At 38.6% G+C, this 27,476-nt stretch overlaps 1 protein-coding gene across 6 annotated transcripts in view; it reads right to left on the bottom strand.

Annotated features, from left to right (window-relative positions):
* The window catches only part of LOC129732349 (sodium/potassium/calcium exchanger Nckx30C), a 191,789-nt gene that overhangs the window by 40,071 nt on the left and 124,242 nt on the right, over positions 1-27,476 (bottom strand). For 3 of the 6 annotated variants that reach the window (XM_055693164.1, XM_055693161.1, XM_055693159.1), the window contains 2 exons: positions 26,960-27,167; positions 7,110-7,294 (listed from right to left, as the gene is read on the bottom strand). In XM_055693164.1, coding sequence (XP_055549139.1) covers positions 7,110-7,294; positions 26,960-27,167 — 393 coding nt within the window. Of the gene's footprint in view, positions 1-7,109; positions 7,307-26,959; positions 27,168-27,476 lie in introns of all 6 variants that reach the window. The other 3 variants (XM_055693163.1, XM_055693160.1, XM_055693158.1) reach the window with 1 other exon arrangement.

Raw genomic sequence — 27,476 nt, forward strand, 5'->3', positions numbered from 1 at the left:
ATAACATCGGAATTGGGTCCTAAAGTTTCGCTCGGTTTTCTGCTTTTATGTTACGACTGAAACAGTGTATTTTTCTGAGCAAAACAAGATTTTATAAAATTTTCATCGTTGTTTTTCGTTTTTTAAATGAATATGAAAAAGCTACTCGAAATGCGTTAAATGACAGTTTTGCCTTGTACATGGGCAAACTGTCATTGGTTACATTTCGAGCGGTTTTTTATTCTTCATTTGAAAATTGGAGGACATGGATAAACAATTTTTCCAAAACACGTTTCGCTCAGATAATGCATCTTTCTCAAATGGTATATAAGACTGGTATAGATTTAGTACCCAATTGCAAAATTTTTGATCGTAAGCCACGATTCTTTTCATCAATATTATTATTATGTTATCAATGAAATGAAATATATTTAGTAGCTTACAAAAAAAAAACAATAGAATAGTTACAATACCTCCCATGTATTCCCACTTTTGGTTTGACAAATGATGAGATTATCATGTGAGACCATTCAATAAAGCAGATATTGAGAAATAGAAATATCGACTTTTGATGGTGAGACTGCGTTACAATAAAGTACGCCTCCTCGTGGTTCAACCCGGGTACCGCTGAGTGGACTCACCGCTTACTTGATGCGAATCTTTTCTAATCCCTTAATATCCTCCAATAGTCCTTACGGAAATGACATTGAATCGTCTTCTATTAGGTAAGTACCATATCATCAATAAATATCCTCCCGAATACCCTCAAGCTGCGGTAAGGATAAGCGCGTCCAGCAATGATGACTGTCGGGCCTACTTCAGCTCAGATTGGTTTAAATGTTACTCACAAACATTGTTACTTAAGCAATCTGAGTGGAAGTGATAGTCATTACTCTTGTAGCGTATGTTACTTTCGACTACTAAGGGTGAGACTGGGAAAATAAAAACGACTGAAGATATCATTGAGTTATGGAGAATGTCAATTCATAAAATATCGATACGTTCTCATGCAATGTTTAATCTCATTCAACAATGATTACAAATAATTCTTTAAAAGAAGAAATAAAAATGAAACAAACACAATTCAATACTACGAGCCAATATTTGGTGATGGTGAACTAAGAAACAAGAAAGGGTTAAAAATCGTCAAAAATCTGTCCACGTGGTATGTGGATGGCCCCTAAGGTAAAACCTGTGTTAATCAGTGTTACCCACAATGCTTTTAAAATGCAATCAATAGTTTCTCCTTCTCCTGTATCTTTTTCCTTGCCATTTCGTAGGATTCAGAATAAATTTTGGAAATAATCACGATTTATCGTCTCAGGTTTATACATTTGAATCAAATTGTATTCTTTTCTAACAGTTTGAAAATAATTTGATTTTTCCACCAATGTGTGACTTATTTCTAAGCGCAGCCGTGATTTCACTATCAACTAATGTGAGATTTGCCAATGGTGCGTCGCACAGTGGTCGGAAAGGACTGAAATCAGGGCGAAAATAATAACTTCTCAGGGTTGCCTCCTAGATGAACGATATCTTCCCGAAAGTTGATCGTGAAACCATTGGTCAACTTTTGGTAACGGCTATGTAGTTCAAAATTTCACCGCTAGGGCGGCGCTGTCACTAACTTCTCAAAGAAGCAAAATAGAAGGATAATGTCTAAAGGAAGTTTGTAGAGAATAGTATTTTGAGAAACGCTTCCTTGGATATGAAGTTAGTACCTGATGTATTTTTTGAGAAATTCAGCAAATAATCTCAAAAAACTTGATGTACGGCTACTTATAGCATGTTGAAGAAGAAAACCCCGGAAAATCTCGAACTTCATCATCCAGGTATATTAAACAAAGTTCAGGTATGCGTAACGGCTATCAACATTTAGGTAGTTTGAATTTTAATTTTATGAGTGGAGTTCTAAGCTCACTTTGCTTGCTAAAAAATGTCCGCTTGCGTGTCGCACGCTCGTTTTTGTTTTTTAATATTGTGAACGTTTCGGCGAAAATTGCCCAGAAAACTTTTTTGTTTCTGTCTCCATGAACACGAGGGAACATTATAGTCTTTGAATGAGTACGGGTATCGGCGGGGATACCATTTAAAACTCTACACAAAGTTGGAGTGCCAAGTATTTTTTCATACTTATTTTGTGGAGAGCTTATTCCCTTGAAACAACCCTAAAAAAGGATAACTGAAGTTGTAAGAATGCTATAGTAAGGCCATAGAATCAATTGGACACTATTGTAACATTCATTACTACTTCTGCATTCTGTAATAAATCACCTGAGTAAACAACGTAAAAATAGAGAATTCGTGAGTGCAAAAGAAGCCAACTTTCTCAACTAAGTAAAATGTATGACAACATTAATAATCCTAACATTCTGATGATTTTCCACTAGCTTAAACTCTGAAGAAATGATTCCCGAATAGGGCTTGCTCGATGCATTAAGTTAAAAAATAGACTTTTTTCCGACTTTATGCAGTTCCAGACCACTGTGCGTCGGCCGTTTTATGGTTGAAATGATTTACCGCGGTCCGTTTATTAGTGGAGTATATTAAACGGACCGCCGCTTCACAGAAAAACATTTGCGTTCTATATAAACGCAGTAGTCGAATGTTTCCGGGTTGAAACTTTTCATAAACAGTGCACACTTAAAATTTTTTGCCAGGTCTCGGTAATTTATTGCCGAGAACGGCACCACTGAGTGCTCGGTTAAAAAAATAATGACAGCTGTCACATTTTTTCGTGAATCTCGGTTCACCTAACTGACATTTCGGCTCGTTAATATTTTGTGCCGAAACTTCAGTTAGGTTGAACCGAGATTTTCGAAAAAATGTGACAGCTGTCATTTTTTTTCTAACCGAGCACTCAGTGGTGCCGTTCTCGGCAAAAATTACCGAGATCCGGCAAAAAAATTTAAGTGTGTGGTATTATTACGATAGAAAACTTTATCGCTACGCTGAAGCAATTTGCTACAAAATGTGGTAAGCTTACAGTCAAATTCTAGCAGCACGGTTTACTCTCGAATTGTTCGTTAAACCAAAGTTTATATTAGAAGTGTTTTCTCACCGATTTTTGTTTGCTGAGGCTGGTGTGAACTGTGGATAAGTGTTTTTGTGGGGAGCTGTTGCAGGTTGTTGGGGGTCTCCAAAAAACCCGATCCAGCGAGTTCAGAAAGAAAAGTACCAATTTTTATTTCAGATTTGTGATGTGTTGACATTCAAACACATAACTAAAAAAAACTTTCGATTCCTTACGTTACCACCGCACCGGCACTGTAAGAAATCTGAATGTGAATTATGGCAACGTATTTTTTCTTATGTTTTTATTATTGATCGTCATACATTTTTTATGCGCTTGCTTGTCATTTTCGTATTCATGATGGCGCTCTACTATTTCGTGCACCGGATACACGAACATTTTCATTGTTGTTGCATTAGTTTGTGTCAATTGTTTTTATGGCATTCGACTGTTTTTGTTTTCCCATTCTATTTTTTTCGGGTGTTACACTTTTGTGCCAAAAATAACTGTAGCACCATAGCAAAATGAAAATTGAAATTATTGTATTACATGAGTTGTTCGAGAATATATAAAAACAATTGCTTCTACACCGTGCTGGATCGAAACCCGTACAGTATCGAAATCCGTACACCTTGATGTTTTCCTTCAGTTTTAGGCATTATAAAAGTGAAAATTCATATGATAGTTACATGTACATATCCGTTGAGTTGTTGGCCTTCTGTAAAATTAAACTATGCGCCAGTAGGCCATGAAACAAAAATATTAAAAATTGAAAAATCAATCGTGTATCGGTTTCAGTAGTCATTTCGTTGTATCGTTAGAGAATTTACTAAGGAAACGTTCTTCAGATCAAAACGATTTTCAAGTGGGATATAAGTGTTTCACTCTATGAATCTTTTTAAAATTGATGGAAAACGTAAGTCTTTGTCATTTTCGAACTGTATATTGCCTAATAAATAGTGTAAGTTGTATTTATTAAACAAAAACTGTGCCGTACGGATTTTGATTCTTTTTATTTGCTTGAATCGAAATCCGTACAGCGTGTGTATCATGCATATATTGTTGAACTTTCTTCTTGTTTTCAGCATATAATGGAAGAAAACAAGTATAAATATACGGCAAACAATTTTAAACGAGCTTTGACTGAGGTGCGCAAGGGAAAGTCGTACCGGGAAGCTTCGAGAGGTTCCGGCGTTCCGGTTACTACGAAACGCTACGAAAATTGCACTATTTCAGCTGATATCAAAAATTTGAAAACCGTGTGAAACTTTAGGAGCCAGTTGATCCTCAAATATACTTTTTCGGTAATTTAAAGATAAATTATAAATAAAAGATGTTCATTTTTGTACTTCTTCATCTATACGGAGTTTGATTTTTTGTTGTATGGACTTTGATCCAGTCTATATCGCGTGTGTGCGGATTTCGATTCAAAAGTGTACGGGTTTTGATTCAGACAAAAAACTGTGTACGGATTTCGATTCAAAACATGTTCTATTTAAACATGATTTTTTCGAGTTTCGGAGTGATTTTAATCATTTTGCTGGTAAATAGTGATAAAATATAAGTAGACCTATAACTAAACATGTCAGTTTAAAGCAATATGTGATTTCTTGATTTTATATTGACCGTCGAAGATTATCATGTGCTTAGGTGTACGGATTTCGATCCAGCACGGTAGATACGATTCTGGAACCTGTGATATTCATTACGAGTGTTACTATAAATCAGCGGTTGTTACCATACCATTGCTAGTAATGAGTTACCATACCATTGCTAGTAATGAATAGAACTCGTTTAGATGAGGGCGATGCGGCAGCTCAATGATGAAAAATGATTTTTTAAATTACCTGTTGTTATCACAAATTAAAATAAAAGTAACCTTTTCCAGTAGATAATTTTTTCCTTGTTTCCATACAAATAGCATGATACAGCAACATTTTTTGCATACGTTACTGAATTCGGGCAAATTATGAAATGGTTTACATCGCAACAACTGGCAGAAGTCAACCATTGTACTGTATAATTTTTACGTGTCCTAAAACGTTTTCGAGAAAGCTATCAGAATGTTAAAATTCAGAATGGCATCTCGGTATGCAGAGCCCCATTAAAATGGTAAATTTTGTCACTAGGTGACTCAACCGGAAAGGTAGTCTTTGCTAACCAGAGGTAAAAGACAATCATATGCTAGCGTGACTTGCTGTGTATCTAGTTCTAGACCAAGTGGCAGATGATTGGTATCCCGATCAGCAGAGCATACTAAAAACAGATAAACATCAGCACGTGGTAGATCTGTGTGACATGAGTGATACTCGACCATCAAGTAACTAGTCACGATAGTTATTATATAGATTGTTATGTCATAAAAAAGTGAATAAAATATAACCTTAATACAGTTTGGTTGTGAGCTGCTGATCAGGATTCCTAGTGGCATCACACTGAAGGTATTCTCCCGTGCCGCCACCGTTGCTGCAGCTGCTGCTGTTTCAAACTTTCGAAACTCATGAATATTGATGAGCAATACGCTGAGCTGGAGAAAACATCGTCGCATTCCGTGGAATCAAATTCATTTTCAAGTGAGGGAAAAGAGGCATCAACTACTTTAAACGGGAAATCCTCTTCGCCTGAGTACAGAGCTGCACAAACATTAAACATTTGTGGAAACTCTTGGTGTGTCGTACGAGTGGTACCTAACAATAGACAGATTAGAGGAAATGGATTTAACTAATATCGTTTAGCATTTCAGAGTACGTCTAGCTCTAATTGAAAGACAAATTAATCTTTGAAATTGTTGGTAAGAGGAGATTAATTGTGTCGTGACAAATAAATGAGATAAATTTGTGAGAAAAACACAGATTCGAAGTTAAAAGGTCGGTGTGTCCATTCCTATATAATATCGCTCCAATTTTTCGGTAATTGCTACGATTGTTAATTACTTCGCAACAACCGCCGAATTTCTGAGTTTTTAAATGTTTTGAAGTGCTTATAGTTCCAAATTAATCGATTGAAAAAGGTTTTTATTGAATGCTGGACAATATCACCAACACTATACAACCGAAATATTTGCTGTCAATAACTGCTTGTGCTAAAAGTTATATTCAGTGTTAACAGTTTCAATCTGGAATTAAAGTATTGTACCTACACATACAAGAAAACGACAAGTTTTGAGGCAGAATCTCATGTTTTCCAATTCCATAAACTAAAAATATTGGGTTGGAAAATGTATCAGCATTAAAAGACAGAAACAAGTCCTTGAGACACAGATAGTAATGTGATTATTTCTAATTCGAATCAAATCGTTTTAATGGCCTTTCAACTGCATACTGAATACATTCTAATGTTGAACCCGGTTGAAGCATCGAGTTCACCGTGCGTCAATATCATGTGCAGATGAAAACCACAATGGCAATTTCCATTATTGCTATTATCGCTACCGGTGTCAACTGTGCTGTGCTACCGTTGGCATTGCTTCGGAATGTCACGTTTCTCTCCTTTTTTACTCGGCAACTGGAATACTTGTCGATCAACTGAAATTGCCTCGATTTGCACCGAGTCTGCTTCTGCTTCTGTTGGAAAATAGGCAATGTTTTTCGGTACAGCAACCGGACATGTTGTGTGCCGGTTTACCGACTGTGCTATAAATAATAATCGTAAAAAACATTGGTTTTGTGGTTCTACGAATTTTTCCATGCACCCCCCCAGTTTGTTTAAATATCCGCATGTACAAAGGAAAGCTTGCTTTGATTGTCCTAAGTAGATAACACTTGAAATGACAATGAAGTTTAAAAGAAACAACTATGTAGTTAATTAAACTTTACAGTCCTTAAATGATTTTAGTACACATCAACACGATGTTCCGTTCTTGATTTCTATAAAAAAAAAACATTTTTTGTCAATGCTGTTCACTACGATAAAACATCGTTAAGGTATGCGGGAAGTTAAAATTGGATGATTGTGCTTAAACAACTCTTTCAGGTAGAAATAAAGCATTAAATGCGGTTCATTTCAACTCGCTGCTCTTCTTCAAAGGACTATTGCTGGAAATACTGCCAAAAAAAACTCATATTAAACCCCTTCTCCCAGGATAGCGTTAAAAATTTATACATGTCACTGAACTCACCGAATCAATTGTCGTATCTATATTTCCATTTGGACGATCACTAGCTAAGGTGGTTTCTCTTAAATTTATCTTAACATGATTCGCCGCGGACGACGTGGCAGCTCCCCGTTGCGGCTTGGTGGCATCCAGTAGCACTTTTAACGATGCTATCGCATGCAGCTGTGTCGCCTTTTCATCGACTTTACCTGGAACGGGATCTTTTATTATGTTATTACGTAATGTTAGTATGAGATTTGCCAATTATGTGTTAAATTTCGGAAACAAATTTTGACATATGAACAAGTATAGCGTTGCTGATATTAGGAAACAGTCTGTTCTGCAATATTATATGGGTACAACTTATCTGGGGAAATTTGCTCGAAATAGAACAACGAATATAGAACGGATGCACATCAAAACGATCAAATTTACGGTATACGGCTTTCTATGTACAGATACAAGTTGAACAGTATAGTATAGACATCGAATGTGCCGAATGTATCGAATCACCCAAAACAGATAAATTTAGTAACGACAGAACATAATAATCAGCGTAACAGAATATGAGCTCATCGAATAGCAATGTAGATTGCGAACGCTCGATAGACATTTTACGAGGATCCACTTTGTGTGGCCAAAGTGTGGAGCTATCTCCGGCATCCGGGATCTATAAGTATAAGCGAGCTCCAAGTTAAAATCATTCGATTTGACCTTTGCTAACGATGAGATTACTATGTGTTGTAGATGGGTGGCATGCGGCAGGGCAAACATCATCATCAATATCAGCTAAAAGCTTTATCGCAACTGAAAACAATTAACTAGAACATAAAGCGATACCAAGGGAGCAGCGTATTAACTAATGTGACTCTATATATAGCAGCGTATGGTTGTCTTTATGTCATCGGGTTTGTTGTTAGCAAACTGCAATGTTTGTTCGGGTATTAAATCTATGACTAAGCAGCTGAGAATGGAAATGTATGTTTAATGATACCAACCTAATTACTACTAAATGAAATGGAATTCTTAAATTTACACGAGCTGATAAAATTTGTGACTGTAGTTGTTGATGAAAATTATAATGTTGGTAACTTTCGAAACAAATAATACCAAATTTGTTTAGTTCTCTTGATTGTGCTATTTTAATACTTTTTCTCCACTTTATCAGTAACTACAATTACGATACTTATTGAGGTACACGAGTTCAAATTTCGTACAACTCTATCTTCTATCTTCTATTTATATAAAAGTCAAGATTTGTATGTATGTAGGTATGTTTCGACATAACTCTTCGATGGCGGAACCGATTTCCACCAAACTTGACATACGCATTCTTTCTATGAAGGAAGTGGTAATTCATGTTAGAGAGATAGCGACTTCTGATTTCTGGAAATCGGTAAAAATGGATTATATAATCTGTAATGAGAGCATTTTCTGAATTTAGATGACATCCAAGAACTAAATAGATGTTCGACGCTATATTCAAATCCAAGGTGAACTTTCGGTTTTAAGAGAGCTGGGTAGAATTGATGAAACTGTTTAAAAACCCCTATAATATTGATATTTTTGGTACCAGGATGACGCCTAGAAACCGGGAGTCGATGTCCGATTCAAACTCAAAGCTGCAAAAATCGGCCATATATCCCCAATATATAATCCCTTCTTTCAAACGTGATCTAGAGATGTCGATGTCTGACACCATTTTCCAATACCTTCTTGAGTTAAAATTTTTGACCTCCGGTTTCTGCAAAGCTGCGTAAAACTAAACTGCCCATAATCGCATAATTGTAACATTTGCAAAGTTGGTTGTTCGAGAAAACGACACTTTTAAAATCTTTTTATTTAGCTTAAATGCATTGTTCCCAATATATTCTTGCAAATAGACGCTTCAAATAAACTTAGTATCATGAGAAAGCACTACTTTACACTATGTATACATTGAACATTACTTTTGAAGTCAAATTAGTTGAATTTTTTGCAATGTTACTTTTATGCCGTCACCTTCAAGGTACTTTTGGAATATATCACAAGAGGAATGAAGTTTTTCTTGTTTTCAACAAGCATGAGCTGAACATCAGAAACGGATCACCGGTGGTTGGCTACCGGTCCAGAAAGAATTTTCACATCGGAATGCATTTCAAACCTAGAAAAGAAAGTTCAAGTCGATGCAATCTATACGGACTTGGCGGCGTTTGATAAAATTGACCACAAGATACTACCGTGCAAACTGTCTTGCCTAGGTGTCTCGTCGCAATTCACGTCTTGGCTGGAATCTTACTTAACGGAGCGCGAACTTCGCGTTAACATTGACGGTTTCGTATCAAGACCATTTTCAAATAAATCGGGTGTGCCTCAAGGTAGCAACTTTGGCCCGTTACTGTTCATTTTGTTTTTCAACTATGCAGCTTTGATCTTAAAAAATGAGTTCAAGCTAGTGTATGCAGATGACTTGAAACTCTACATTGTAGTGCGCTCAGAAGAGGATTGTCGGCTTTTACAAGACTCATTAACCCTCTAGTACCCAAATTAATTTTTAGACGGACTTCGAAAAAATCACTATTAAGCCTCATAAACATTTTTTAAGTTCTTATTGAAGCTTTTTAGAGGTTCGACTGAAGACCGCCTAGAGGCGGCACTGGGCACTTGAGGGTTAACCACGTTTGCTAATTGCTGTCGCTGGAATAAATTAGTCATTAGTGTTGATAAAAGTCAGGTCGTATCGTTTCACCGCGTATCACATCCAATTTTGTTCGATTATACTATTGGAGGGAACATCCTTCCCAGAGTTACTGGAGTGTCCGATCTGGGAGTATTACTGGATGTCAGAATGTGTTTTGACTCTCACCGAGCGGCGATCATTTCCAAAGCAACGTGACAGTTAAGTTTTCTTTCCAAGATTGCGAAGGATTTTTCGGATCCCCACTGCTGGAAGTCATTATACTGTGCTCTCGTCCGTCCAACTTTAGAAAACGCGTCAATCGTGTGGCAACCATATCAGGTTTCGTGGAGTCTCAGAATTGAACGTGTTCAGAAACGGTTCATCCGTTTGGCACTGAAAAATCTGCCTTGGAGTAATCCTGATAATTTGCTACCATATTCTGACAAATGTCGGCTACTGGCCCTCGACACACTGGAACGACGAAGGAAACTTCAACAAGCGCTGTTCGTGGCAAAAATGTTGCACGGTGAAGTTGATGCTCCCACTCTGTTTTAAAAATTGAACTTTCGTGTACCAAACAGGACTCTTTGGAATACAACGTTATTGCAGCCAATCTTTCATCCGACCATGTATGGTCAAAATAAACCGATCTCAGCAAGTATACGGACGTTTACGGCTTTGGAAGACTTCGATTTCAATGAGACTACTGGACGATTCGCAAATAGGCTGAGATCTGTGATACTTTAGATTATTTTATTCATTAAGACTTTATTTGTCAGATGAATTATACCAAATACAAATACAATTACAAATAACCTCCGAGTTTCAAAGGATCCAGATGTGGATTTGGATGGAAGCTTTTTTGACAAAAAAGTTGAAAAGGTAAGTAGTGTGACAATTATGCGGTTATTTACGCTATGTGACAAAACAACTTGGTATTTTTTACGACTTTTTTCAAACAAACATAAATATACTAAACAAACAAACATAAATATACTAAAAATATACTTTTTCCAGATGTGGAAATTACATACTACTATTTCAAGCATTTCCCAATAAAAAGCACGAAATCCATAAAATTTCAAATGTTACAATTATGCGATTACAGGCAGTAAAACAGGGTTCAAGAATTTGGCCAGTATTTGATATTGCGATTTGTTTAAAGTCTACAAATGCATGACGAATCGTTTGAAATGACTGTTTTTTTTTCGGAATGACAACATCTTCGCCTTTTGGCTCCTGTCCATCACCTCGATTCTATCCATCATGCATCATCTCGATCATGGAAGTATCCATATTGAGTAGTATTCGGTTAATTTTGGCTGTATCCCAGAAACTGCCATCTTACAATTCAAAATGGTGTCTGAGGTCGATTTGTAGTTTCAGTGCATCATTACAATTCCGGAAATATCCATATTGGGTAGTATTTGGTAAATTTCCGGTGTTATTCAGAAACCGGGAGTCGCCGTTTTGGATTCCAAAATGGCATTTGGAGACAATTTCTGGCTTTTAAGTGTCGTTCTGGTTTCGGAAACACCTATAATGGGAGATATTCGGTCATGTTAGGATGTTTTCCAGGAACCGGAAGTTTCCATTTTAAATTTAAAAATGGCGTCTGGAGTCGATTTCTGGCTCCTCTGCCCCTATCATTTAAGGCTGTTTTCCGGAAAAAACTGGTTGATATATCTGTTCAATTTGTTTGGGAGATCTCCTCCCCTTTCAGACTACGAAAGAGTGTCAAATCACCATAGAAATTTGTTTTGGATTTATGTAAGAGCCCTCCATCTAGAAAAGGGAGGCAAAATATTTTTTGCTCCGGAAAACCTCAACATGCTAAATTTGGTTTTATTTACTTTATTGGTTCTTGACTTGTAACGAAATTTGAGTTTCATTTATATGAGAGTCCTCTCTTCCAGAAGAGTGAGGAGTGTCGAACCACCATGAAAATTTTTCTCGCTCGCAAAAACCATAACATAACAAATTTGGTTCTATTTTGATTATTTCTCGAGATGTGCAGAAAATTGTGTTTCATTTGTATGGAACCCCTCGCGTACGAAAGAGGGAGGGGTGTCGACCTGTCAAGGACATATTTGATGCCCCTAAAAACATTCACATGCCACATTTCATTGTTTAGCTTTATTGGTTCTCGAGTTGTGCGAAATTTGTGTTTCATATTATGGGACACCTCCCTTCAAGAATAGGGAGGGGTCTAGAACCATCCTTTTCCGACCTCTTTAACTCCTATATAAAAATTCAGGCCGATTGGCTCAGTAGTTTCCATGTCTCAGACAGACAGAGCTGCATTTTTATATGTTGAGAAGATAATTATTCCTTATAACTATATTACGTCTATGTCTATGCATTGGTAAATTCTGCGCACGTGTCACTTGAGACCCTATTGCGGCTATCCACCTCTGTTCAGATTTCCACCCCGCGGTGGGAACCTCGGTCGTATGCTAACTGGGAAGAGAGATCGTACGGGGCTGTGTTCCCATACTAGGGGCGGCGTACAATAGTGTTTGACCCGGAGCGGGCGTTTGAATCACAAAATGCGGTGCTTCGCACACCAACGGCAGCTTCTTCGGGAGACGAGGTATCGCAGCCCTAGTAAAGTAGCGGAAGGTGAATGTGAAGGTCGCAGCTATCCAGGAAAGGCAGTGGCTGAAATCGAAAGAACGTGAATTTCCGACAGTAGATCTTATTGTAGACTTTTCATTTAAGTACCACATCTACTAGAGTGGCGGCATGAAAGCAGAAAAAGGAGTCGGTTTCGTGGTAATAGAGAAACAGTTGAAGCGTGGCATTAAATCGAGGCCGATCAGTGATCGTATATGAGGGTTTAGAATTAAGGGCAAATTCTTCAATTACAGTTTATGATCAATGTGCACACCGACCAAGCGAGCTGTTGAAATACGTTGGCGAATTACTTGCTAAGGCGCTACACTGGGTTATTACCTAGAGCGCCGCCTACAAGATACTCTCCCTTACTCTATGCTGTCGACTATTACCGTTTGCGAGGAAGTTCGCGGGGCAATACCAGGCGAGATGCCGTGAAAATAACGTGCGAACACATCATTTGCTCATCGACTTTAAATCGGCGTACGACACAATCGATCGAGATCAGCTATGGCAGATTATGCTCGATTATGGTTTCCTAAATAAGCTGACACGGTTGGTCAAGTCGACGATGGATCGGGTCATAGTGCGTAGTTTGGGTTTCGGGAACACTCTCGAGTCCCTTCGAATCTCCACGAGGGTTACGGCAAGGTGATGGATTATCGTGCTTGATATTCAATATCGCTTTGGAAGGCGTAATACGAAAAGCGCGAATTCATGATATTCAGAAGCAGTTATCAACTAGAAAAGTGCATGCCGAGTATACGCATAAAGTTGATGAGCGGATCGATGAGCGAGCTGGGGAAGTCTTGAAAGAACAGTGGAGAAATATTCGCAGTACGATCACAGTGCAAGAAGTGTTGGATACAAATGTGACTGGCACATCCAATGAGTGGTTTGACGATGAGCGACATCGAGTGACGGATGTCAGTGCGTCTTGAACTGTCCTACAGATCAGACGTTTTTTCGGTTGCTTGTGGGCTGGTCTTTGACTGCCTATGGCTTCAAAGTTTGTGTTTTGTCAGTGTGTCTTTTAAAGATTACCTGAAAGTTATTTCCCATCAGTCTTTCTCAAGACTACCTACTTTTGAATTTAACATTTGTTTTAACTTTTTTCGTATCACCTGAAATGGCTGGACGGAAAAAGAAACCTCGCATCGCTGCGGGGAGGAAAAGAGAGGCATCTCTTTCTGACACATCGAGTGTCTGTAGTGACAATCCTTTTGATATTTTGCCTGAGCAAGAAGCTGGTGAAATGGAAGTTATTAATAATGAAACTATACAAAATATAAAATCTTCAAAAAAGGAGAAAGTTCCACCTATTGTGGTAACTATTTCTTCTGAATTTAATATATTCAAAAAGGAACTTTCAACGTTTGTTTCTGACGTTAAAGTTACCTATCAAATTGGCCGTAGAGGTGAATGCCGCTTATTAGCCGACTCAGTAAAGGGTCGTGATCGTTTTGTTCAGTATTTAACTGACAAGATGTACAAATTTTTTACATATGACACCAAGAACACCAAGCCGTTCAAGGTTGTCTTGAAAGATCTCACCAACGATCAAACCGTTGATGAGATCAAACTTACTTTAACAGAATTACTTGGCATAGCCCCTACCCAAGTAATTCTAATGAAACAAAAATCACGAGGCGAAAACAGTCAGAGAACTGGAATTTCCCTTGTTAATTATTTAATTCATTTTAACCGCAATGAGGTTAACAACTTAAATTTTTTTGAAAAAGCACATGCTTTGTATAATGTGCGTGTAAAGTGGGAAATTTATAGGAAGTATGGCGGAGGTGAAAAGCATATCACCCAATGCCGTACTTGCCAACGTTATGGCCATGGTTACAAATTCTGTAACATGGACCAAAAATGTCTTAATTGTGGAGACTCTTTTCACAAAAAGGACACATGTCCTGTGAAAGAGAGTAAAAATTTTCACTGTGCGAATTGTAACGGCAACCATATGTCAAATTTTTATCAATGCCCAGTCCGTTTAGCAATTGTTAAGGCAAGGCAAGGTAAACAAAATTCAATTTCTCAATTAAAACCAACTTCAAAACAAAATTCTCCAAGCGTACCAGTGACGCATAGTTTACCTACTCCTTTGCATACCCGTTTAACTTATGCACAGGTTACAGGTAGTTCGAACATTATACCGCCTAACATAAAATTAAAATATGATCCCAATTACGTGGTTCATAGATATGATAGGATTCAGGGTTCCGGCGGTGGAGTTGCAATTGTTATTCATCGCCGAATCAAACATCGTGCTCTTCCCCATCTTGAGACGAAAGTTATTGAAACTTTGGGAATTGAAGTTCAAACTGAACTTGGGATTTTATTTATTGCCGCAGCATATTTACCATTTCAATGCACACGCGAGCTCAAAAATTATTTTAAAGGTGATTTACAAAAACTCACCAGAAATCGTTCGAAATTTTTCATAATCGGCGATTTTAACGCTAAACATCGTTCATGGAATAATTCTCAAAGTAATTCCAATGGCAAAATTTTATTCAACGATTGTTCTTCAGGATACTATTCTATTTTGTCTCCGAATAGTCCTACATGCTTTTCTTCTGTAAGAAACCCTTCAACAATTAATTTGGTGCTTACAGATCAAAGTCATGTATGTGGTGATTTGATCACACATGCTGACTTTGATTCTGATCATCTTCCAATAACTTTTTCTTTATCACATGAATCAGTTTTAAACCCTATGAGCTCTGTTTTTAATTATAACAAGGCTAATTGGGAAAGATACAAAACTCATATTGAGAGAAATTTCAATAATGAGCTTGATTTGCAAAACGAAGTGAATATTGATTCCGCTTTGGACGCATTAAAATGTGCAATTGTTGATGCCAGGAATTATTCTGTTCCGAAGGCTCAAGTGAAATTTGATTCACCAATAATTGACGAAAATCTTCAACTTCTAATTCGTTTGAAAAATGTCCGCAGACGTCAATATCAACGTTCTCGTGACCCTGTTTTTAAAACTATTTATAAAGATTTACAGAAAGAGATTAAACATAGATTTACTCTTCTGAGAAATCAAAATTTTGAGACTAAAGTTGAAAAATTGAAACCATATTCAAAACCATTTTGGAAGCTGTCGAAGATTCTTAAGAAACCTTCAAAGCCTATTCCAGTTTTAAAAGATGGTGAACGTTTTCTTGTATCCAATATACAAAAGGCTCAAAGACTTGCTCAGCAGTTTGAGAGTGTTCATAACTCAAATTTGAATTTTGTGAGTCCAATTGAAAATGAAGTCACACGTCAATTTGATTTAATTTCTTCCCAGAATTTTTTACCTGCAGAAATAATTGAAACTAACTTGAATGAGATTAAATCAATTATTAAAAATTTCAAAAATATGAAAGCACCTGGTGACGATGGAATCTTTAATATACTTATCAAACATCTCCCTGAGAGCACAATGGAATTTTTAGTGAAAATTTTCAATTGCTGCTTCAAAATTGCATATTTTCCCAAATTATGGAAAAACGCAAAAATTACTCCCATTTTAAAACCGGATAAGAACCCAGCTGAAGTTTCAAGTTATCGACCAATCAGTTTGCTTTCTTCAATAAGTAAACTGTTTGAGAGAATTATTCTTAACAGAATGATGTCACACATCAACGAAAATTCAATTTTTGCAAATGAACAGTTTGGATTTCGCCATGGGCATTCCACAACTCATCAATTGCTCAGAGTTACTAATATGATACGAGCTAACAAATCTGAAGGTTATTCCACTGGAGCTGCTCTTTTAGACATAGAAAAAGCATTCGACAGTGTTTGGCATAAAGGTTTGATTGCGAAATTGCAAACTTTTAATTTTCCAATTTTCCTAATCAAAATTTTAAAAAAATATCTTACTGATCGAACTCTGCAGGTTGTCTATCAGAATTCAAAATCTGATAGATTTCCTGTCAGAGCAGGTGTACCTCAAGGTTCAGTCTTGGGTCCAGTCCTGTACAACATATTCACTTCAGATCTTCCTGATTTGCCTCCAGGATGCACAAAGTCATTGTTCTGCGATGACACAAGCATTTCCGTAAAAGGAAAAAGTCTTCGTGTCATATGCAGTCGATTGCAGAAAAGTTTAGATATTTTTTCTTCCTACTTGCAAAAGTGGAAAATCTCTCCCAATGCTTCTAAAACTCAAATGATAATTTTTCCGCATAAGCCTAGGGCTTCTTTCCTCAAGCCAAACAATAATCACGTTGTCAAGATGAATGGGGTTATTTTAAGTTGGTCCGACAAGGTTAAGTACTTGGGACTAATTTATGATAAAAAACTTATTTTCAAAGAGCACATTGAGAGTATACAAGCCAAGTGCATCAAATATACGAGATGTTTATATCCTCTCATTAACAGGAATTCTAAACTTTGTTTAAAGAACAAACTTTTGATTTACAAACAAATTTTTAGACCAGCAATGCTTTATGCTGTACCGATCTGGTCAAGTTGCTCTTCAACAAGGAAGAAAACGCTTCAAAGGATTCAGAATAAAATTCTGAAAATGATTTTGAAGCGTCCTCCTTGGTTTGGTACACTCGAATTACATAGACTTACTGGTGTTGAACCATTAGAAGCTATGTCAAATAAAATTATTAACAATTTTCGACAAAAATCGTTGCAATCCTCAATTGCTACGATAAGCCCTCTTTATAGCCAATATAGCAATTAAGTTAGTTGTAAGTTTACTTCCCCTTTTCTGACAAGTAGGTTTAAATCCCTACGAATGATAAGTCCTAATTGCGAAAGCAAACAAATCCTAACAATTAAAATTACAAATTTCTAACAGTGTTGAGAAGTCACCATTTGTGATTGGACACACATACTCATTATTTACTAATATTTATCATAAATACTTAAGCTACTAACAAATCCCCCCTTTAAAAAAAAAAAGAAAAAGAGTGACGGATGTAAAGAACCGTGCCTAGTACAAATGTTGGCTACGGCTGAGACACTTCAGAGCGGAGAGAGATACCAAGCAGCAAGAGCCACCGAAAAAAAAACTCCGTCGCCGAAAAAAATTCATCATTTGGAGCGTGTTCTAACCAGGCGTTGGAAACAACATTTTAGTGTGCTAGAAAGCGCAAGGCAGCTGAGAAGGACGGCATTCACGCCCAACTTTTCGATATCGGAAACTTCACGGCAGTGTACGATTCAGTTAAGAGAAATGAGTTATGCTCGAGAATAATTTTCCACCGAGACAGGCTAATATATTAGGTGTGATATTGGACGCTTTCGTGATGTTAAATGGTTTAAAGCAAGGTGACGAACTGTCAAACTTATTGATATATTAAGTCTCACGTACTTACAGGTTTTGCGGATGATATCTACATCATTGGTGTTAACCCTAGAGCGGTGCCTCTTTCTTTGGACTTCTCAATAGAAAAGCTGCTGAAAAAGGGCTTGTCATAAGCTCTGCTAAAACGAAGTACATGGTGGCTGGTAGAGAGCATATATTTGCTCTAGTTTAGACCAATTTCACCTTAAGGGGCAACAATGGCGCCATTTTGGATGTTTGAGAAATCAGAAATTTTCGATGTTTTCACGACGCCATTTTGTTTTAAAGCCGAATATCAAAATTCTAAAAGTTTTTCCACATATTAACATCTTTCTACCTATTTAAAAAAACGAAAACGGTTTTGGAATAGTTCTAGTATATATCACAAAGCAAAATAATACCGCGTATGAAGAGCATTAATGGTAAAGCTAAAAAGTGGTAGTCAAATTATGACTTATATTGAGTAAAAAAAGTCTCAGAAATCGATTGGTAGGTGTCTGATCCACGTAAAATATCAGCAACATGTTAATTTCGCCCCAATTCCCCTACAACATTAAAATAGGTTTAAATTGACGGTAAATTAACTTATTTGAAATCTGTTTATTGTAATATCGAGAATGTAAGCGATACTCAAAGATACAATAACAATTTGTCTTCACATGATCCTTCCCCTTCTGCGGGGAGGGGGACGCATTTTTGGCCAGGACCGGTCAAAACATAAAAATTTCGCTCCAGTTATGAGACAGAATCATCGCGTTCTCCCTTAATTATTTTTGCGACGTGTATTAGCAAAGTTGATTAGAAATAGATTTTTGAACAGCAGGACTAATTTGTAAATATTCGAGCTGATACATTCATTAACCATACTGGGCACAATCATAGTAGCGCATAATAACAGTGGTAAAGTGGTAAGCTCTATGCGTTAAACCTATTCGCAGTTTTTTTTACTTTTCGACGCAAGAACAGGTTGATTTTAACCTATTCGCAGCTGATCTTACTTGTCGACGCAAGATCTGCTTATTAAATATGAAAATTGGCAAAATTATATGCATCTAAACCTCGAAGAATTTTCAAATTGCAGTTAGACCTACGGGCCAAAATATAGGTTTTTAGCTGTGGTACAATTGTTTATAATCAGGCTATTCATTAATTCGTGACAAGATAAAGAATAAAGATGAGCCCGAATTAGAACAGGTAATTTTGTGCGATTCTGTGAATGTGATACGGTTTCAAATTCTGGTGGCTCAATACCCAGAGACCGTAAAGTAAAGTCGTTAACAAGTAAAATCACTGAGAATGATTTGCTACTCACAAGCATCATTTTAATGGTTCTTTGTGCAATTGCTATTACTCAGTGTGCTCGTACAAAACCAATTTGGCCATTGATTAAAAAAAAAATAGTCTGAGAAGTTAATGCATAAAAACTTACGTGACTCGAACGTACTTTCATTAGAAAATAAATATTATTTGAAGTGTAACTTGATAATCAGGCCGAAAAAACACCATCCACGAACATAAATTGACTCAAACCACCAATCATAGTACCAATTCGGAAATATCGATATTGCTAATGAACAAATACATAATAACATTGGCGTTCTCTGCACCCAATGTGTCGTGTTTAAAAATACTATCAAAAATGCTGCGATGCTATCGACAACAATTTATTCCTTGCGTTTGAAGCAATAACTAGGAAAAAGAAGCACCGACTGCATTTGACATCCTCTACTTGGGCGATGCAACCACGAAGGCAGAAGGTCCCGGCGACAAAAAGATACAAATGCAAGCCACAATATCCTATCGTGTATCCATTAGGTTGTGATACTTACATTAGTGAATGGCAAAACTAAAATAACAGCCAATAGTCACACTGAAGTCAACAAGCTTCGGTTTCAAGCTGCATTTTTCAGTAGCATTCCGTGCTACGAGGTTTTTCATTGGCTGCTCGCACAAAGTAGTTATTAATTCTAGTCTGTTTACTTTGTTGTTTGATCACAAATGGTTGATTGGTTGAAATACCAAAGGAAAGGTTATTAGATACCAAATTGACAATGGCAAGATTTAGGTGATTTGGATAAGTTCAATACTTAGAGCTCTCGAGGTGGACTTACCTGCGTAGCAATAGTAAGGCAATCTTTATGCAGCTTTCGCATATTTGATTCAAATAAATTTCTTCTTGAGCGTCTTAGTAGAATGGAATCGATTTTGTGGTAGTAGGAATTAAAAGAAACATAACCTATTCTTAATATGCATCTTTAATAAATTACTTTTTCAAACTTGAGGGGCTCTTAAACGAATTCGATATTAGACAAGGTGAGTCGAAAAAAATCAGTAATACAGTACAGTAAAACAGTATCAGACAAATAATGACTCAAATCACAATTTCCTAAACCCGAGTTTGGCAGAAACAGGTTTCTGAGTTTGTTTTGCTTAAATTAATTTATTACATCTACCCCGTTCTAAGTAGCATGATGAAACCGAAAAGATGATAGCTACTATGCTAGTTTCAAAATGAAATTGCTTTTCTTTTAAGTTGTCTATGGAAAGATACTTGTTCACAAACAACATTTTCACCTTACAATAAATATGTATGTAGCATATGTCTAATAAAAATAAAATCATTAATCAAATGATGGTATGAATACATGTGTGCAATTGTTATGAAAAGCATGGCCGATTTAACAAAGGTCAAATCAAACTTACAGTTGCGTAACAGTAACTTTGTACATTCGATCAAGCATTAAAAGAAGTAAAATGTGTAAATTTTTCTGGCAAATTTAACCTACAAACTGTTAGTAGCATACAGTAACGACCGGTTGCACTAACCATATATTGATGAACAGCTCTACTTAGTATATACTTGGCAACACATTCAACCAATTTCTACTTTATTTAACCATAAATGGCAAACATAAAAATCATTCGATAACCCTAGCTTTAAACGTAGTCTGTAAAAAGTTCAATAAACCAACATGAATTATTCCGTTTTCGACCTTTCATCGTTTTTCGAGTTTAGTTTCTAGATTTCTGGTTTAAGGACATGTATGCATATTGAACTTCATTCTAAACTACGTAGGTGCGGAAATATTTGGGAAAAGTGTTTAACGCTGATTTTACATATAAAGGCACGTAATTCAAATGCTAAATATCAAAGGTTTTACATCATTCCGAGTCGAACAACCAAGCGCATCGGTTGTGTTTATCGGTCGTCTCGATATATTTCCAAAAAGTAATCGAACAAAAGGCATCGCTTGCCCGGTCCCGGTCTAACGAGTGCTGTGCAGTGCAAAATAATTCCGCTTTGAAGGTCATCCGCTATTGTTTGCTTTGTTGCTGCGTAGCTAAACCGCCGCTGCTGAACCGATCGTTTCGGTGTTTAGCTGTGTTGAAGACAACCAGAGCTACAAACAAAGAAGAAAGTGCAAATTCGCACAGCTGCCGGCTGCCGGCTGCTGCACCCAACCACCACACACCACATTGTCGAAGACAACTGGAGCATCGCTCGAAATCAAGAAAAGGTACGTGTTTCTTGTCGGTGTTAGGGCGCTAGCCTTAGCACAATGGAAGTCGATCCTCCAACATCGAACCCTCCTGACCCTGTCCCTCCTGCTCCTTCCCCCGCTGTTCACTCTTCAGTTCCCCCTCGTGCCAGGCTCTACCTTGACGAAACAGCAGGTTCACGTTTCGTTGTATATTTCCGGCCAAAAGCAGGACCTAAGTCGAAATCCCTGAACATATTACAAATTTCGAAAGACCTGACGTCACGCTTCAAGGCCGTGACTGAAATAATCAAGGTCAGACCAAACAAGCTCCGTGTTGTGGTCAATGACCTGAAACAGGCCAACGGTATAGCTTATTTCGAGCTCTTTACTCGGGAGTATCGCGTATACATACCGGCCCGAGACGTGGAGATCGACGGCGTCGTGACCGATCCGAGTTTGTCCGTCGAGTGCCTCTTGAAGGATGCTGTAGGCTGTTTTAAAAACAGCAGCCTTCCTGAGGTTAAGGTATTAGAGGTTAAACAACTGCGATCTGTGTCGCTCGTCGGCGACAAAAAAGTATACACTCCGTCAGACTCGTTTCGTGTCACGTTCGCCGGGTCTGCATTGCCGAGTCACGTCTTGATCCACCGGGTTCGTCTTCCTGTGCGCTTATTTGTACCCCGTTTAATGAACTGCACCAATTGCAAGCAGTTAGGTCACACAGCCGCCTACTGTTGTAATAAGGCACGGTGCGGTAAGTGTGGAGAGAACCATGCCGACGATTCCTGTAGTGCGAATGCTGAAAAATGTATCCACTGTGGGGAGAATCAGCATGAGCTCTCCACATGCGCGGTGTACATGCAGCGCAAGGATAAATTGAAACGGTCTCTCAAAGAGCGTTCAAAGCGTTCTTACGCTGATATGCTCAAGAAGACCACGACCACTTCTACCATAACAGCGAACCCCTTTGATCTGTTGTCTTCAGATGAAACCGACTCTGACGAACCACTAGAGGGAACTTCTTTTGCCAATCTTGGGGAGTCTAGAAAGAGGAAAAATCTTTCCTCCCCTAAGCTTCCCAGAAAAGGTCCTAAGATTTCCCAAAGTGGAAAGAACAGTACAACCAAAACTAAAGGTACTACGGAAAAACCGAAGCAAACCCCTCCTGGGCTTGGCAATTTAAAGTCTCAGAAGGAGTTCCCAGCACTTCCAGGAACATCTAAAACCCCAGTTGCTCCTTTTGCACATCCAGTTGACAAAACAAATGCTGGATTGGTGAATTTTTTCTAATATTGTGGACTGGATTTTCGAAAATTTCAATATACCTGATCCAATTAAAAACTTTCTTACAGCGCTCCTCCCAACAGTTAGATCATTTTTGAAGCAGTTGACTGCCCAATGGCCTCTCCTTGCAGCGATCGTATCCTTCGATGGCTAATTCAACTGCTAATTTGAAGGATTCTATCTCTGTTTTACAGTGAAATTGCAGAAGTATTTTACCAAAAATCGATTAATTCAAAGTTTTGATAAATAAAAACAAATGCGATGCATTTTCCCTTTGCAAAACTTGGCTGATCTGATCTTAACTTCCATGATTTTAATATTATTCGCCTTGATCGAGACACCCCATATGGAGGAGTACTTTTAGGGATTAAAAAGTGCTATTCTTTCTATCGTATTAACCTCCCCTCGATTCCGGGCATCGAAGTTGTCGCATGTCAAATGACAATACAAGGTAAAGAGCTTTGTATTGCCTCAATATATATTCCTCCCAGAGCACAGGTTGGGCAACGGCTGCTCTTTGATTTAATAGAACTTCTTCCCTCGCCACGTTTGATTTTGGGAGACTTCAACTCTTATGGTGTGGCTTGGGGTTCCCCTTACAATGATAACCGCTCCTCTTTAATCTATAACCTTTGCGATGACTTCGACATGACTATTTTAAACAACGGTGAAATGACACGTATCCCGAAACCTCCAGCGCGCCCAAGCGCTTTGGATCTATCCTTATGTTCGACGTCGCTACGGTTGGATTGCACATGGAAGGTAATCCTCGATCCTCACGGTAGCGACCATTTGCCTATTCTTATATCAATTACTAACGGGTCAACTCGCATGCGACCAATTGACATTCCGTATGACCTCACACGGAATATCGATTGGAAGTTATACGAGGAAATGATTTCAAAAGCGGTCGAGTCGATTCAACATCATCCACCACTGGAAGAATACAACCTCCTCGCGGGCTTGATTCTCGACGCCGCGATGCAAGCCCAAACGAAGAAATATCCCGGTGTAACGATCAAAGAACGGCCTCCCACTCCGTGGTGGGACCAAGAGTGCTCCGATGTCTACACGCAAAGATCCGACGCGTTTTTGGCCTTCCAGAAGGGAGGTATACCTGGCGACTATTTACGGTATTCGGAGCTTGATACCAAGCTTAAAAGCTTGGCTAAAGCAAAGAAACGTGGATATTGGCGTCGGTTCGTGAACGAGACGTCGAGGGAGACATCGATGAGCACTCTTTGGAACACAGCCCGAAGAATGCGGAATCGCGTAACGGTCAACGAAAGCGAGGAGTCTTCAAGTAGGTGGATACTTGATTTTGCCAGGAAAGTATGTCCGGACTCTGTTCCTGAGCAAAATATTGTTCGCGATGCGTCTCCGGGCCACGACGCGATAGAATCACCTTTTACGATGGCAGAATTTTCAGTTGCCCTCCTGTCCTGTAACAATAACGCGCCTGGGTTAGATAGAATCAAATTCAACTTGTTGAAGAATCTACCCGGCAATGCCAAGAGGCGCTTGTTGAACTTGTTCAATAAGTTTCTGGAGCAAAACATTGTAGCGCAGGATTGGAGGCAAGTGAAGGTGATCGCCATCCAAAAACCAGGGAAACCAGCTTCTGATCACAACTCTTATAGGCCGATTGCAATGCTATCCTGTATCCGGAAATTGATGGAAAAAATGATACTCCGTCGTTTAGACCATTGGGTCGAATCAAATGGTCTACTATCAGATACTCAATTTGGTTTCCGCCGTGCCAAAGGGACGAATGATTGTCTTGCGTTGCCTTCAACAGATATTCAGCTGGCGTATGCTCGCAAAGAACAAATGGCGTCTGCGTTCTTGGACATTGAGGGGGCTTTTGATTCCGTTTCTATTGACATTCTTTCGAGTAAACTTCACCGACAAGGATTTTCTCCAATTTTGAACAATTTTTTGCACAATTTGTTGTCCGAAAAGCACATGCATTTTACGCATGGCGATTTGGCAACTTTTCGCATTAGCTACATGGGTCTTCCCCAGGGCTCATGTTTAAGCCCCCTTCTTTACAACTTTTATGTAAATGACATCGACGAATGTCTGGCAAATTCATGCACGATAAGACAACTTGCAGACGACAGTGTAATCTCTGTTACAGGAGCCAAAGCTGCCGATTTGCAAGGACCATTGCAAGATACCTTGGACAATTTGTCTGCTTGGGCTTTACAGCTAGATATCGAATTCTCTCCGGAGAAGACTGAGATAGTAGTTTTTTCTAGGAAGCATGAACCTGCTCAGCTTCAAACACAGTTAATGGGTAAAACGATTTCTCAGGTTTTAGTACACAAATATCTTGGTGTCTGGTTCGACTCTAAAGGCACCTGGGGTTGTCACGTGTGGTATCTGATGAAAAAATGTCAATAAAGAGTGAATTTTCTTCGTACAATAACCGGACAATGGTGGGGAGCCCACCCAGGAGACCTTATAAGGCTTTACCAAACAAAGATATTGTCTTTAATTGAATACGGGTGTTTCTGCTTCCGCTTCGCAGCAAACACACATTTGATCAAACTGGAGCGAATACAATATCGTTGTTTGCGTATCGCTTTAGGATGCATGCAGTCGACCCATACGATGAGTCTGGAGGTCTTAGCTGGAGTTCTACCATTGAAAAACCGCTTTTGGAGCCTCTCTTCTCATATTCTTATTAAATGTGAGGTCTTGAACCGTCCTGTGATTGAAAATTTTGAAAGTTTAATCGAACTCAATTCTCAAACCCGTTTTATGACATTGTATTTCAATCACATGTCTCAGAATATTAACCCTTGTCCGAATATTCCAAATCGTGTCAACTTATTAAATACTTCTGATTCTACTGTGTTCTTCGATACATCCATGATAGAAGAAATTCGTGGTATCCCGGATCATTTACGCGTGCAGCAGATCCCTAAAATTTTTTCCAATAAATATCGAAACATCAACTGCGACAATATGTTCTACACTGACGGATCACTTCTGGATGGGTCCACTGGCTTCGGTATCTTCAATAATCATTTAGCCTTCTCCTATAAGCTCGATAATCCTGCTTCTGTTTACGTCGCAGAATTAGCTGCAATTCAGTACACCCTAGGGATTATCGAAAAAATGCACACGGACCATTATTTCATCTTTACGGACAGTCTCAGTTCTATTGAGGCTCTCCGATCGATGAAAGATGTTAAGCACTCTCCGTATTTCCTGGGGAAAATACGGGAACATCTGAGTGCTTTATCCGAAAAATCTACTCAGATTACCTTAGCGTGGGTCCCTTCTCACTGCTCGATACCGGGCAATGAGAAAGCGGACTCTTTGGCTAAGGTGGGTGCAATAAACGGCGATATTTATGAAAGACCAATTGCTTACAATCAATTTTTCGCATTTGTACGTCAGAATACGATCATCAGTTGGCAAAATTCATGGACTAAAGGGGAACTGGGAAGGTGGTTACATTCCATAATTCCCAAGGTATCGACGAACCCGTGGTTCAAGGGGTTGGATGTAGGTCGAGATTTCATTTGCGTGATGTCTCGGCTTATGTCCAACCACTATAGATTTGACGCGCATCTCCGTCGTATTGGGCTCGAAGAAAGCGGTATCTGTGCCTGTGGTGAAAGTTATCACGACATAGAGCACGTTGTTTGGTCATGCCCTGTTCACCGTGACGCCAGGTCTAAACTTGTAGCTTCCCTTCAGGCCGGAGGTAGACGGCCAGCTGTTCCTGTTCGTGATGTCTTGGCGAGCCGTGACCTACCCTATATGACCCTTATATACGTTTTCCTGAAATCTATCCATGCCCCAGTCTAGTCCCGTTCCCCTCCGTCTACACCCAACAAAACGACAAGAACTCGTTTGAACCTTAAGCACAAAACCAGCAACCAGACCCCGCACAATAGAATTAAGACCCAAGGACTACGAGCCTCTGTCCCAACTCAAGACATCGTGGCTCAGCAGTACGAATCCATACATGCCATTCGACGATTATCAGACGACCATTGAACAACAAAACACAGATTGGAAATTCCATGCTAGTTTTAAGTTAGACTTAATTTCAGCTCGTAGTCGGCAGCGAGGATAAAAAATTTGCTTTAGTTTTTAAGTCATCAGATATAATTGGCGCCGTTAAACATTAAATTGTATTTGTGCCGTGTCAAATAAATGTTATGTAAAGAAAAAAAAAAGGTTTTACAAGAATTTGAAATATTACTAATAGTCTATTTTATTATGTCACGTTTCTGGACGTCTTGTTCAACTACCTCCTCAACTCATCTTTCAATCTCTTCCCAAATATTTCCACTCCACCTGTTTGTTAGTCCATGTATGTGTAACAGACAAACATCGAACATCGCAAGGTTCTGTTTTTTTGTTGTTGTGAACATTTTGAGCGTTTTCGTATCTATGTTTAGCTCATTCTGCATAATTGTTTTGCTCGCAAACACAGCGTAGGCAACACGAATTATGCTGGCAGCAGCGCACGCTGAAGCAGCAGGCCACGAGGCGAACTTACCATCATGCAATGGGTCTATCGTGTGGATCATCAGCTGCAGTAGACCGTGTCGAAATTTGGCCCCGGTTGCGGTTGGATTCTGATGGATCGGTACACTACCACTGCTGGAACCGGGCGGCCCCGATCGGCTCTCAGAGGCCGCCCTCGACGTCACCGAGCCGCCCGGTTGCGTCGCCATCGACGTTTCCGACGAATTGGCTGCATTTCCCTAGAAGCAATGATAAAAACAGAATGGTTAACTTCTATTTTGCAACATTATATGATTCTTCATCTTATCAAAGCGATTTAAATTCTTTTTAAATGCGGTGAAGCAGTAAAGCGAATAAACAATGAAGTGCGTGAATCAACATAAAAATCACTCTTATTAAAGATAAATTGGTTTAAGAAATATGTTGCTTACATATACATTCACAGAAAAGCACAATTATTTCCACGATGTCGTAGAAAGATAAATTTTCCAAAATAAAACAAATCATAGCTTAAAAATACAGTTGTTGGAAATACAATCATTTCTGTC

Source organism: Wyeomyia smithii, chromosome 3 (assembly GCF_029784165.1).
Source record: "Wyeomyia smithii strain HCP4-BCI-WySm-NY-G18 chromosome 3, ASM2978416v1, whole genome shotgun sequence".
Classification (NCBI taxonomy): domain Eukaryota; kingdom Metazoa; phylum Arthropoda; class Insecta; order Diptera; family Culicidae; genus Wyeomyia; species Wyeomyia smithii.